This window comes from Microcebus murinus, chromosome 2 (assembly GCF_040939455.1).
Source record: "Microcebus murinus isolate Inina chromosome 2, M.murinus_Inina_mat1.0, whole genome shotgun sequence".
Lineage (NCBI taxonomy): Eukaryota > Metazoa > Chordata > Mammalia > Primates > Cheirogaleidae > Microcebus > Microcebus murinus.
The window spans coordinates 71,223,087-71,237,964 of NC_134105.1; the positions used below are offsets into that span (position 1 = coordinate 71,223,087).

The 14,878-nt window shown below is 32.6% G+C and overlaps 1 protein-coding gene across 3 annotated transcripts in view; it reads left to right on the top strand.

Moving 5' to 3' along the window:
- PKN2 (protein kinase N2) overlaps window positions 1–10,718 on the top strand; it is a 137,977-nt gene extending 127,259 nt beyond the window's left edge. For all 3 annotated transcript variants that reach the window (XM_075999779.1, XM_012749242.2, XM_012749243.2), the window contains 5 exons: window positions 232–308; window positions 4,012–4,154; window positions 7,605–7,712; window positions 7,940–8,020; window positions 8,108–10,718. In XM_075999779.1, the coding sequence (XP_075855894.1) occupies window positions 232–308; window positions 4,012–4,154; window positions 7,605–7,712; window positions 7,940–8,020; window positions 8,108–8,311 (613 nt within the window). In that variant the 3' untranslated portion in view covers window positions 8,312–10,718. The remainder of the gene's footprint in view (window positions 1–231; window positions 309–4,011; window positions 4,155–7,604; window positions 7,713–7,939; window positions 8,021–8,107) is intronic.
- Window positions 10,719–14,878: the final 4,160 nt, after the last annotated feature.

Sequence of the window (14,878 nt, forward strand, 5' to 3'; positions counted from 1 at the left end):
TTTCCTTTTAACATACATTCTTTTCAGAAACTATATTATGTAAAACAGTAAATTTGCCAAAAAAAGAAAAAAAATGAATGCTTGTGACATAGTACTTTAATCTTAAATCATAACTTGGAAAATCCATTTTTAGTAAAGAGAAAATAAAGCCCCTGTTGAAATGATTTTTTTATCATATTACCTACTGATTTTATTGATTTTTTTTCATATATTTTTTTTAATCCTGAACAGAGATTTGAAATTGGATAATTTACTGCTAGACACAGAGGGCTTTGTGAAAATTGCTGATTTTGGACTTTGCAAAGAAGGTAATTAGATGTTTTAAAGTTCCTTTTCTCATGGATTACTACTTCTTTATACTTGAGTAGTTTTAAAGTTTGTTTATGGAAAACAAAATGTATTTTTAACTTTATTCTTCATTAAGACATTACAGATTGCTCATATAACCAAATTATCACATTAAGAATTTATTATGGATATGAATAAGGTTAGGTGTCATAGCAGAAGACCAAGATTCTTTGTGTATGATTAATAATTTTATTACTACTTTAGAAAGTATTAAGTACCAAATTGTCTATTCTGGTAGGATTATATACAGTAAATTGCATAGGCCTAATAACTTCTCTCCAGCTACTTAAATATTAACATTTTTAAATAGGAAAAAAATAGGTACAGATATCTCAAGAATGTTTTCTATATAGTCAAAAGTAAATAAATAAGTAAACTGGGGAAATTTGAATCAGAGGTCACATAAGAAAGCATAAAGATCATGGGTTTAGGCAACATATGGTCCTAGATTTGAATCCTGACTTTGCCACTTATTTGCTGTGAGTCTATGGAAAACTTACTTTTAACCTCTTTGAGTATATTTCCTAAACTATAAAGCAGATGTAGATTTTTCTGTTTAGGAGTACTGTTATAGTTAGAAGTAAGTATATAACAACAGTACCAAACATACTATACATTGATATCTTTGCATTCAATAGGTTATAGCATAACTGACATTGTCTGTCTCACTCTTAACACTGGTAGCTTATTGTTTCTTCTTCAGGTTTGTTTCTGTAGCTCATAGCACAGTGCTTGGCATATCTTAAGTATTCAGTATGTGTTTGATTAATAAACAGTTAAATGAATAAACTTTGTAAATATTATGTCCATCACATAGCCACTGACCTAATTACTGAATCCAGTAAATTGTTTCCCTAATTGGGCTTCTCTTTATTGGACACTATTGCTTTAAATGCTTTCCTTTCTAAGAGTCTGTCCTTAGCCTGCTAGTTTTTGACTAGCAGCTATATGCTAATATAAGGAAATATATTATTTCCTTTTCCATGGGTTCCAAACATTTATATTCAACTGTCTACTAGGCAGCTCTACCTGAACAGCCAGTAGACACCTCAAATGCTATACAAACAAAAAACAGCTTCTTATCCTCAGGAATCTGGTTCCTCTCAGTCTCTCAATCTGAAAATGTAGAATTATCTTGGATTCTATCCTATTGTTGACTTTCTGTATCACGTTATTCAAAAAATTCTGTTGATATTTATTTCCTGAATACTTCTTAAATCTGTCATTTCCACTCTACTACTGCCACTCGTCATCTTGTTTTGACAAGATGGCTATATCCTCCTAACCTTTCCTATCTCTGGTCTTTTGACTTCTCTCCCAAATCAGTACGCAGTGTAATTGCTAAATAGCTAATGGGACCCCTCAAAATACAAATGTGACCATGGTACACCCCTGATAAAATGTCTAGGCATATGACATGCACTGTTCACCCTGATCTGCCTGCCTCCCTCTCCAGCCACAACTCTTGCTGCTCTCTGTCTAGTTCTTTGCTCCAGCAACAATGTGCTGCTTATGGTCTGTGCCTCTCCAGTACTATCACCCATCCTAAATCTATTTGCTAACATCTATTCATCCTTCTGATTCAACTCAAATGTTACCTCTCCAGGCAAGTTACCTGAGATTTCCTCTTCTCCTTCCCCAACTCCCAAGTCTGCTTTAGGAGCCCTTCTTCACTATTTCTACATATCTTGCTCTTACCATATTATTATAAAATTATCTTTTTGTCTATATATATAATTGCTTTTTTCCAGGTAGTTGTTAGCTCTTTAAAAAAAAGAATTATCTTATTTTCATCTTTGTGTTCCTACCACTTGGCACAGGTGCCTAGAACATAATAGGTAATTGGAAAATAAGTATTGGATAACCAGACTTTACCAAATGTTTTCCTTCGTTATCATAGAAATATACATAGTAGATTATAATAATAATAGCTAAGAATTTTTGAATGCTTACTGTGTGCTAACAATTTTGCCAAATGCTTCAAATGCATGATCTCCCTCAGTTCATAACAATCATACAAAGGTAGATGATGTTGCTAACACTAATACACAGATGAGGAAACTTAGGCTTTGAAGTTAGACAACTTTCCCAAGCTGTCACAGTTAACATGTAGAAGAGCTGAAATTTAAACCAGGTCTTTATTACTCCAGAGCCTGATGTTAACTACTTCCATGGGGTTTTACCAATCTAAGTCCTAGCTATTTGGGCCTACTCTCAACTTCCTTTAAAGATAGCAGGACAAGAAAATTTATCAAAATGAATGAAACATGATAACTATACTATATTTGGCATGACATGTACATATTACATTAAAATATCACAGATTTTACATTTTATAGTATTACTTTAAGACAAGGCAAAAATTTAGAGGACTTGTGACTTACGTAATATGCTGTAGTGGTAAACAGAACACAGAATAAAAGTCAAGAAACATTAAATCTATTTCTGTCTTTGTTAACTAACTTTGTTCCTATAACTTTGGCCAAGTCACTAAAAGGCAGATGTAGAACGTGTGTAGATATTATATCATTCTTTTTTAAAAATAATGTTTAATTGAAGAAAATAAAAAAACAACATGATAATGTTAAAGAAATTTTGCAAAAAAGAAAAAAATCTCCACCCCAATGTGCTGATGTATCTAATTATGCCCTTCAAGTTTTGGTCCATAGATATACAAATTCATTTATGTTTTGCAGTTATTATATATTCATAGCTTATTAAATTTAGAATTAAGAGCTTTTCTTTCACATTCTTCCACTTTGGAATACATAGAGACATATCATCAATATGCAGAATGCTTATTTGATTAGTGTTTTACTAAATTATGAGAAACATATATTTGAAACCTAGTTAGCTAAAATATTAATTCAAGTTGAATATCCCTTTTCCAAAATGCTTGGGACCAGAAGTGTTTCAGATTTCAGATTGCTTTAGATTTTGGATTATTTGCATATAGATGAGATATCTTGGGGGTGGGACCCAAATCTAAACACAAAATTCATTTATGTTTCATATATACCTTATACACATAGCCTGAAGGTAAATTTACATAATATTTTTAATAATTTTGTACATGAAACAAAGCTTGTGGCAAGTACTTTTGTGTGGAATTTTCCATTTATGGCATCATATCGGTACTCAAAAAGTTTCAGATTTTGGAGCATTTCAGATTTCAGATTTTTGGATTAAAGATGTTCAACCTGTACCATCTCTCTACATTCTATGACATATTTGCTCAACTCCTAATTATCTAATTAAGTGTTCGCTTTTTGGTTTTTCTAAACTGTACTCAATGTTATTTTTATAATGAAGTAAATAAACTTATTTAAAAGATTAGATTAGAAGGATGATAGAAATTAAAGTTCAGAACCAGTTCCTTTTGTTGTACCTTCTTAGCATCCCTTGTAAAGTAATGACAAGACAGAAAAAATAAGTAAAAAGCATGGAAATTTTATTTATTTTTACCAATTAATGGTAAAGTTGCTATTTTGTGGTTTTCTCTGTACCAGTCCTTGCTGTTTCTTTAAAAGTCTTTGATGTGTCTGAGTTTGTTCACCATGCACAAATGCACAACTTTAATTTTACTTCCCAATGATATATCTCTAATTTATTATGCTGGATTATTTTATTTGCTAACAAATGTTTATATTTTATCTTTTTCAGGAATGGGATATGGAGATAGAACAAGCACATTTTGTGGCACTCCTGAATTTCTTGCCCCAGAAGTATTAACAGAAACATCCTATACAAGGGCTGTAGATTGGTGGGGCCTTGGTGTACTTATATATGAAATGCTTGTTGGTGAGGTAAGCAGTATGAAATAGGTGAGAGAGAAGAAAGTAATGATGATTGAAAGAACAAAGCATGTCATTTATAAAACCAGCTAATATGTCTTCTGCATGAGTAGAATTTAAGTTTTATAAATATTTATAGTATACTAATATTTAGCTATACTTCTGTAATACCTTCACTGGTTTTTTAAAGATTTTTATGTGATCTGTGGGATGCATTACCAATACTTTGAAAATAGTTCTTATATTTCAGGATTGTGCTGTGGTTATGTTTTATGATTCTGAGACAGAGGATAACTAAGTTGTACGCAAAAATTCTTACCATTTAGGAAACAGTGCGCTAATAAAACAATAATAATAGGCTAACATATTATAAACTGTTAGGAATGATAAATTGGGGTGGAATTGGAAAAGAGTGAATCCTTTGATAAGTGACTGAAGACTATTTAGTGGGACTTGATCTGGAGATGCAAGAAAAATATTTTTCTGGGATTGGTTCTTTCTACAGTTTCTGCATTGCCAACAACCTTCCTTGTACATTCAAGGCATGAATAAGTTAGCAACTAAATGAATGAATGATCAAATTACTGAATTTCAGAAATTTCTAAAGTTTTGCTGTGTGCTTATCATTTACTGGCACTCACCCCAAACAAACAAATAAATGATTTTGGTTTATCCAGATGGATAGCCCCTTCTGGTATGTCACATTGGAGTGAATTTTCTGGAAAAGGAGGAGAAGAAATGGCTAATTAAAATGAAGTTTACCATATGCTAGGCACTATTCTAGTGCTTTATAAATATTAGCCCATTTAATTTTGAAATTATCCTTAGTAAGCTCAGTACTGGTCTTATGCCCATTTTCAGAGGCATAAATGGACACACAAAAAGATTAATAACTTAAAGTCACACAGCTCTCATGTTGTAGGGCTAAGGTTTTCACCCTGTCACTCTGGCTTCAGAACCTGTCTCTAAAGCATTATGCTGTGCAGCACCAGGACATCCAGCCTTGTTTCTACTCCTGAGACCAATGGTCCAGGTTTGAATTTTTCACCTCTATTTAGAAAAGCAGTTAAGTGGTATTTAGGATGGAAAGATTTATTTTAGCCCTAATCCACAGTAGTTTTTACTTTCTGAGAGTGCTAGAAGTTCTCACAATAGTTGTTTCTGTAACCTCTGGCATACTTGAACTACTTTCTTCCCCCTTCCTTTTTTTGAGTATCATTTTTGTTGCTTTGTTTTTTCAACATATTATTCAAGTAAGTATGAGATTTAATTATGTGCTTGCTTAAAATTTATTCTCCATATTACAAGTGACATGAAAAAATATGAGTTTATTGTAAGATATTATAGGATTAGTAGCCAGTTGATTCTACTTCTTCCTATTCTATAGCCATTGGAGGATTTTTCAAAGAACAAGTAAGGAAACTCCTGTTTCATATTTTTTAAAAGAGTTTCTAACTGATTGAGCTTTTAATTTCCTAGAGGATAAAAGACAATGGATCTGGCTATCCCTTCACAGTTGCTTCTCGGAATTTCATTTCTCTATAATGCCTCCACAAGAGGATAGTTGGAAAAAGAACTAACCTTGAAACTCAATAATTTTAAAGCATTAGTGAAGCTTTAGAGATAACTGTTTATTTAATCTATGATGAAAGTGAAGTTTGGCTAAAGTTTATGTCTGTCTTCTCTGGTATTACAAACAATTGAAAACTCATTGGATGTATCATGCATTTTCAAATTTGTATTTGTATACTTCTACTAGTTCTAAGGAGTGGAAAGACTCAAAGAATAATTTAATATACCAGGTCCCCTTTTCTCTGTGCCAGATAAGAGTGCACGTGCTAGAGAAATTTAAAGTAACTGGACACTGATGTTAGATGCTATGAATGTTGACATCTGAACAGACTATTGGATTCTTTTTATGTGTGCTTGAAACACACTTGTTAACCTTCTGTTGTCATCCCTGTTAATTTATAATCTATTACATTTGTAGAAACAAGGTACTTATTTTTTAAAAAATGTAGGTATTTCTCTGCTAATCAGAGACTTACAGAGTGTTAGTTTTCAAGTACAAAATTGTTCAAGCAAAAGACAAAAGCACTCTCTCTATATTATCACTTGAAATTCTGATTGAGAACACTTGTGAAATAGAATTTTCCACTGACTTGCTGTTTCAATCCCAAAAAGAAATTAGATTGTCCCTCGTAGCAGGTATTTGATTTATGTATTTTGAATGAGTGAATGAACAAACTAAGGTTTTGATAACTGAAAAGTTTGAAATTTTCTTAGTTGTGAGCAATAAGATTGGCAGTTCAGTCTTAGGAAGTTGTAGTCTAAATTTATTTTCACAGATTCCTTGGGTTAGAGATCCCTCCCTTTCCACTGATACTGCTTTCTGCTTGTCTTTTATTTTTTAATACCTTGTAGAAAGTAAGCAACCAAATCAAACCTGATGAGGCTAAGTAAGCCTATATCTCCCCAGCAGGCAGTGAGAAAATAGGGTTAGAGATACTGACTCATTTCAGTGATTTTAAGCTATTAAATGATACTCAGACATTTGTTTCCAGAGTTTGAAAATAACTGAGTGAACACTAAGGCATCTTAAATTCTGAGGCAATAAGTCACCTTTGATAGACAAGTGTAGCACAGTTGAGAGTTTATTCCTTTCTACATCAAGTTGTTATACTGAATGTAGTGTTACTACTTTTTAATGACTCAGTGTCATTCTGGTGATTATGCAAAATGATTTTAATACTGTGCTTACCGAAATGCCCTAAGATTTGCACATATACCTGGCAGTGTATGCCTTTTGAGTTCCTTTCAGTCTAATTTTGTTGCCAGCTGCTCCTTAGTACAGTCATTATGCCTACTACTCTCTAATTGTGTTTTACTACCATTAATTTGCTATTGACTTTGAAATCCAAAGCACTTCCCTATCTGATGTATGTCCACAGACTCAGCTTCCCTTTATTGTAACACTTACTGCCATATTTACCATACCCATTTTCTCTTGTCTTTCCACAAGATTGAGCTTCTTAAGGATTTTGTCTGTTATCTAAATATTCCCAGCTATCTAGTAGATACTCTAAATATCGACTGCCTGGCCAGATAGATGAATGAGTGAGTCAATAAAATAAATTGGAGTAGAGTAGAATGAAATGGAATGGAATTAAGTGAAAAATGATATTATATGATATAAACAAGTTTTTTTATAAGGGTCTATAAAATAAATTGAAACAATATTTCAGTAAGAGTATATGGTATATATTCTCTAGGTAATAGATGTACATCCCTTGTGACTTCATATAGTTCTTTTTTATTATTACTGTTTTGGTAGATTTGTTTCTTGTTTTTGTTCTTTTGTTTGTTTTTTTCACTGCCTGGATGTCGGTTTCACTGTGAATGAGTAATACAATTGTACTGTATTAAAACTCACTTTAACTTACTCAAAGATATTTCTTCTAGTCTCCCTTTCCTGGTGATGATGAAGAGGAAGTTTTTGACAGTATTGTAAATGATGAAGTAAGGTATCCAAGGTTCTTATCTACAGAAGCCATTTCCATAATGAGAAGGGTAAGACTTAAAATAAGTGTAAGAACTTTTTATAAAACTACTTGCATTTTTATATTGAAAGTAATTTCCCAGTAGAACTTTAGAAATTTTTTTTCAGTTCTTAGATGTTGCATAGTTTAGACAAAGAAACAAAAAATATCTAAATCTTTGAAAGTTATGAGAATCCTTATCAATGAAGTTTATTTTATTGGTTTTATTGTAACTGTTTTCCTTTAACATTGTGTTAGCTGTTAAGAAGAAATCCTGAGCGGCGCCTTGGAGCTGGTGAGAAAGATGCAGAGGATGTAAAAAAGCACCCATTTTTCCGGGTAAGTATGAATATTTAAAAATTTTTGTGAAACTAGAGCAATGAAGAGCAGGAAACTAAACTGGTCATTTTATATTTTGTGATCCAGCTAATTGACTGGAGTGCTCTGATGGACAAAAAAGTAAAACCACCATTTGTGCCTACCATAAGAGGACGAGAAGATGTTAGTAATTTTGATGATGAATTTACCTCAGAAGCACCTATTCTGACTCCACCCCGAGAACCAAGGATACTTTCAGAAGAGGAGCAAGAAATGTTTAGAGATTTTGACTACATCGCTGATTGGTGTTAAGTTACTAGACACTGTGAAACCAAGCAGACTGACTCACAAGACGACCTCTTAAAAGCAACCTTCCATTTGCTTTCTGTGCCACCAGTAGCTTCTGAGTTGTTTTTTTAAAAACACATGAAGATTTGTTTAAAAGTACCATTCTAATACCTTCTTGAAAAGTGGCTTCTCAATGTATTTTCAACATAAATCTGAGCACTGGAAACAGTTTCATGGAGTTTAAGCTGAATGAACATCGGCCATGAAAATCCATCACAAATAAATACTTTTGGATCAGTAGTCTATTTTAAAAAAAGAAAAAAAAAACACCACTCTTTTATAGTCCCTAGCTTTGCCATATGCCTGCCTTAAGTGGATGGAAAATTAATAACTATGTTTTACAGAAAGAAAAAAAGGGCTTGGAATGCTATTACTATTCACACGAAGTATGATTCTGTTTGAGTAAGGCAAATGCTCTTATTTTTTTAAGGAAATTACTATAATATCAAAAAGTGTAGTGGCAGTGCGTGCACATTTTTGAGCTTGATTTTTTTAAAAACAGAATGAATTAATGTCTTGTTTTATAAATTTTCTATATTTATTAGGAGAAAACATTTTATTGCCTTATCTTTACCAGCCATGTACCAGAGCCTCATAACTTTCCAACAGAGCTGCTTGCCAAACAATTCTTCTGTTTATTAAACAATGCTGAAACAAACAGGAACATCAGCATTTACTTAAAATGTTAAGAATGAGGACTTCTGATCAGCCTGAACCAAGATACCTTGTTACCTGTATGCATTCCCAAAGTCTAGACACTCAGTCTGTTCTGTCATATCTTCTTCCATAATCAGTGAACTGATTACCCCACTTTTTTGATATTCATTCTACATTTGTCAACCTAGTTCATCTGTTTTTGTGTCTGCTGTAGAAGGGAACTATAACTTTCTTGAACTATAGGGATTATCATTGTATACATGCTGTGAACATGTATATGTGCAAGTTGTAATGTATTCTATGTTGTAGGCTTATTATTTAACTTCACCACTTCATCACTTTTGTACAGTGGCCAAGCAGACACCTCAAACTCCAGCATTTACATTAAGTGCATTTGTATATTTTAGGCCACTGGATCCAGATTTTATATTGGCAGTTACCGAGGGCAAAAGCAATATATTATAACAGAATGTATAAATATTTTTGATAAAACAGTCTATATTTTATAAAAAAATTATTATAACACTAAAGCTGTACCTCAAAAGTCTCAAAAATAATTTGATCAAAATACTTTTTACAACTCTTCAGAGGATCCATTTGTGGCTTTTTGTACTCTTAATAGGATGTCTTTGTAAACCGTGACTTTCCACTTGCCTATAGCTTTTTGTTTGTCATATTTTTCCCTCATAGTGCACAACTTCATTGGTTTTTTTCTTAGTTTAATAATAACATCTTTGATCCTGTACTTAGCATGTTAGGGTCATTTTACCTCAGGAATAGCAAGCTGTTAACTAACAATTCTGAATAAACCATTTAATCACAGTGAGCTCATCTCTTAAAAATTGTTCAAGTTTAAATCTTATGAAAAACGTGAAAAAGCACACTACTTTATGGAGAGCTGAGCTAAAAACATTTATAAATATTTCAGCCTTGCTGGGATGTGTTGGCATGTTATCATTGTACTCTAAGAATGATTAAAATTATCCAGAGATGATTCATACTACCTTCCAAATTGGTTATTACTCAAGATCCTTTGGGAGAAAATCTTGCAGAAAGAGGGAACAATATGTTGTTCAAAGTTATTTTGAAATGCCACTTAACTTCCTCGGCAAAGGGCAATAGAGGAACTTAATTGTCTGGCTTTAATTTAAACAGTGTTAACACAACATTTAAATAAAACACTAAATACTTTTGAGGTACAGTCCGCTGACCTTTTCTGGTTCTCAAATATGCAAAGAAAGCAACGTCTAAAATATTAGGCTTTTAACATTGAAAACTGACATAGCATTTTGTAACTACACCATGTACAGAAATTTTTTTTAATTGAAGTCAATCACTAAAAAAATTAGAGGGCAGGGTATATTCTCACAATTAAGCTGAAGAAAGCACTAATTTTTTTCTGTAGTTTTTAAAATATATATATTTTAGATTTAAAATTTTAAGCTTTATAGAGTGTACATATATTTTGCTATTACTGTATGTGTATGTGACTGCTCAAGCACTTTGTAAGGAAATTAAGATATTTTAGAATGGTACACTATGCATTTAAATGAAATGTGCCTTTATGTTGTTCTAAGAAAAAAGTGTTTTGCAGTCATACAATTACCACAAATGCACAAATTAAAGTTTAAATAGCTTGAAATTTGTAACTTTGGTTTTCAGTATTATTTCCTTATAGAAACATCCTATTGATTAAACTATGCTTTTGCTTTTCCATGTTCAAAATCTCAAAGAATAATTAACTTAGCCTTCTTGTAAGTACTTTTTGTCCTGGGGAAGGCTAAAACCATGAAAATTCAGAGCAAATCACCCACTTCACTGGAAATAATGGGAAAAGTTTGTATTCTACTCCTGTAAAGTCAGTAGCATCTTTTATTTGGTGAATATTTATGGCATGCTCAGTGTGGCTAGACACTGAGAATAGAAAGATGAGGAAAAAAGCAACAAAGTATTCATAAATGAAGAACAACATGCATTAGTATTAAAATGCAAGCACTAGTATTAAATGTACTTTTAAGAGGCAAATGAATAAAACAGAATTTTAGCCATTTTATAGTCATCTTAGAAAAAAATTACAAATGGAATGTTTTAGAAATATAAAATTATTCATGCTCTCCCTGTAACATAAATGAGGACATAATGGAAATTGTTGTTATATATTGACTTGGTTAAAGCTGCTTTATACATTCAAATCTAACAAAATTTTTGCAGGTACTGCCAATCTTCCCAAAGCAACTGAAGGAATGAATATGAGATACCCAAAGGAGCAAATTCCAATCCATAGATCATAATCTTAATTAAAATTTAGAATTCTTATTTAATTCTTATCTTTTGAGGTGTAGGGTTTCTCGGAAATACTGGCTTTATACCTAAGTATGATGGATAGAGACTTTAAAATTATTAAATAAATTATATATATATATATGTATATATGTATATATATACACACACACACATAAAATTAGAGGTAAGTATTTAAATACCTTCTAAGTATCAAAACTCTTGCTTAATTTTTGCCTCTATTATCATGACTAATTAGAAACTCTAAGACCTCCAATAAGATACATAATTTTGAGGCATTACTGGGCTCATTAAAGATAAAAGTGGCCTCTGGCAACCCTTCACCCCAAAGCAAGCAGACTTGAGCAGGAGTTTGGACAAGTTAGAACTGCAGCACCCAAGATTTAGGGTGGGTATGCCCAAGAACAAAAATATGAATATTCAGAGTTTAGGGCTAGAAGCCGAGTCTACAGAGTATGTCAAAACAGCAGGAAGTTGGAGAGGATTGAAGTCAGAATGGCAGGGAGCTGGTTTGGGAAATGCGGGGACCCAGAAGAAGTGGGGTTGCCAAGGATAGATTCCTATAGCAACACAAATGTGAGGATGACAAACCTTACAACAGCAGGCCTTATGTTCTGTCCTTAAATCCTCTAGAACTCAAATTCTACTTTGCATGTCACTGTTTTCCTGCCAGTAGAAGTAAATACTGTGTGGAGGAAAGCTCCAGGGTGGGACCATCTAATTTACACAGATTAGGATCAGGCAGTGTCTCACATCTGTAATCCCAGCTACTGGAGAGGCTGAGGCAGGAGGATGGCAGGAACCCAGGAGTTCAAGGCTGCAGTAAGCTATGATCATGCCACTGCACTCTAGCATAGGTGGAAGAGCAAGACCCTGTCTCTATGAAAATAAAAACAAACAAAAATTTAAATCAAGTAATTAATACACTGTCAAGATCCCTAAACACAAGATAGCAAGTTACCTTGAATAAGAGCCAATAATAAATTTAGACATCCCCTCTTAATTAAGATTGCATATATTAGAATTCTCAGATATAAATTATAGAATAGCTATGTATAAAATATTTATATACTTAAAATTACCAGGATAAATATATAAAATGAAAATTCTAAAGAAATTAACCAATATTTGTAAATCAAAAAATGAAAAATACTCAAATATGAAACTAAGGATTAAACAGCAGATTGGAGAATTGAAGAGAATGAGAGAACTAGTAAATATACCTGAAAAATCAACCCCAAATAAATCGAAGGAAAATGGAAAATTTAAAAGGGAGGTTAAGAGATAGGAAAGATGATATAAAGACCCAAGAGGAAGGAATGAAAGCAATATTTAAAGACATAATGACCGAGGAAAAAAGTATATAAAAAATTTAAAATAATTTAAAAAAAGACATAATGACTGCATATTTCCCAGAGATGAAAAATATCCAAGCGGTACAACATTTTATAAACAGAATAAATATAAATTTGTACGTAGAATCATTGCAAAACTGCAGACCACCAAAGACAAAGAATATGTTGAAATCTCCCAGAGAAGGGACTAATTGTCTATATAAATGAAAGACTAACAGCTCACTTCTCAACTGCAACAATGGAAGCAGTGGAATATTATCTTCAGAGTATTGGAAAACAAATGTCAGCCTAGAATTATGTAGAAGATAATTTTTTTAAGAATGAGGGCAAACCAATCAACTATCATCTAATTAGTAGAATAAAAAAAAAGAAAAAAAGAATGAGGGCATATAATATTTTTTAAAGGGGAAGACTTAACTATCAAGAGTGCTACTCTAACGGTTTTAAAGAATGTACTTTGAGAATAAGGAAAATGATCCCAGAAGAATGATATAAGATACAAAAAAAATTTGTGGACAAAATGGTAAACACCTAGGCAAATCTAAATAAACCAAATAGAAGGGATTGTTGGGTTTTGTTTTGTTCTGTTCTATATCAGCACAAATTCTGGATAGCAGTAGGAGGAAATTTAGGATAGGGAGGATCAGAGCTAAAGTAGTCTATAGCCTTTTTATTTTTGAGGTGTCATGGTACTGATTAGAGTTAAATGTGCATTAAAAGTGTACAGTACATACAAATTTTAAAACCAAAGAAAAGATAATAGAAACAGATTCATCAAATCACAATAAATGTAAATGGAGCAAACGCACTAGTTAAAAGTGGGATTGATCAGGTCAAATCTTTAAAAGCTGGCTTTATTATATTTGCAAAAAGATACATCTAAAATAGAAGTATATAGAGAAGTTGAAAGTAAAAATTATGATGCAAAATCCACTGAGGCTAAAGCTGTGATATGTCCACCTAATATCAAACAAAATAGATTTTAGATAAAACACAAAAAAATAAGCATCACCAAGAATAGAGAGGGTTTCCATGTAACAAAGATCCAATTCACCAAAAAGGTAATTTTAAGTATGTATCTAATAAAACAGCTTCTAAATAGGCAAAACTTGGAGCTACTGAAAAAAATAGAAAATACTTGTCATGCAGGTTGAATATGCCTTATCTGAAATGCTTGGGACCAGAAGTGTTTCAGATTTTTTTCAAATTTTGGAATATTGGCATATACATAGATATTTTGGGGATAGGATCCAAGCTTAAACATGAAATTCACTTAGTTTCATATACACTTATACCCTGAAGGTAATTATATATTTTTAAATATTAAAATTGGCGTACACTGAACCATTAGAAAGCAAACGTGTCACCATCTTAGCCACCCATGTTGACAACCTATGGTTGTTTGCCATCATCATCATCCCTCACACAATTTATATGCCACCAGTAAGCAATTATCTTACATTTATTCACATATAAGTACTTAACAGTACAAAATATGTTATCAATACAGTGAAAAACTAATGTGTTCAGGGTAACTAAGCAAGGTGGTAGCATCACAGGAATACCTGCATTAGCTGTTAAACAACAGCAGCAAGGATGGCAAGCTTTCAATCTGCATTTACTATGTAGTATGTTCATTAAAAGGTTACTATACACTGTATTTCATTTGGGGGTTGAGAAGAAACATCAGAAGCGGTCAAGAGACCACATAGCCAATTCTCTAGGGATGAGGAGGCATTCTGCTGAATGGCTTTTTAAAGTGTTTCCTCCAGAGTCATCTGCCTCATTAACAACAATTTTGGTCTTAGAAGGGCCTCTGATTTTATAAACTGACATGATTTCTTGTTTGTTATAAATGCACACTGCTTTCTAGTCCTTCAATAAGCCCATCACATAATTTTATCACTATTATCACAATCACCTTGATTCAGAACCATTTTGGCTATTTCACCATTGGTAAATAAGTGAACAACTGGAGCCTTGTTATTGATGTTTAAAAAACTTCAATATTTATTTCTTCCAGCTTACAGACTGTGAAGGTGTACTTTTTGCATATGTAGGGAGGGCTTTTTTTCTCACTTGACATACAGACTCTTTCAAAGTCACCACCTTATCAACACTGAACATAGTCATAAGCCAGAGGCTGTGCCAGGCATGCACAACTGTGTCTTTGATCACTGTTGCAAGTAATAGCAGCAGCAGCAAATATAGTATCCTT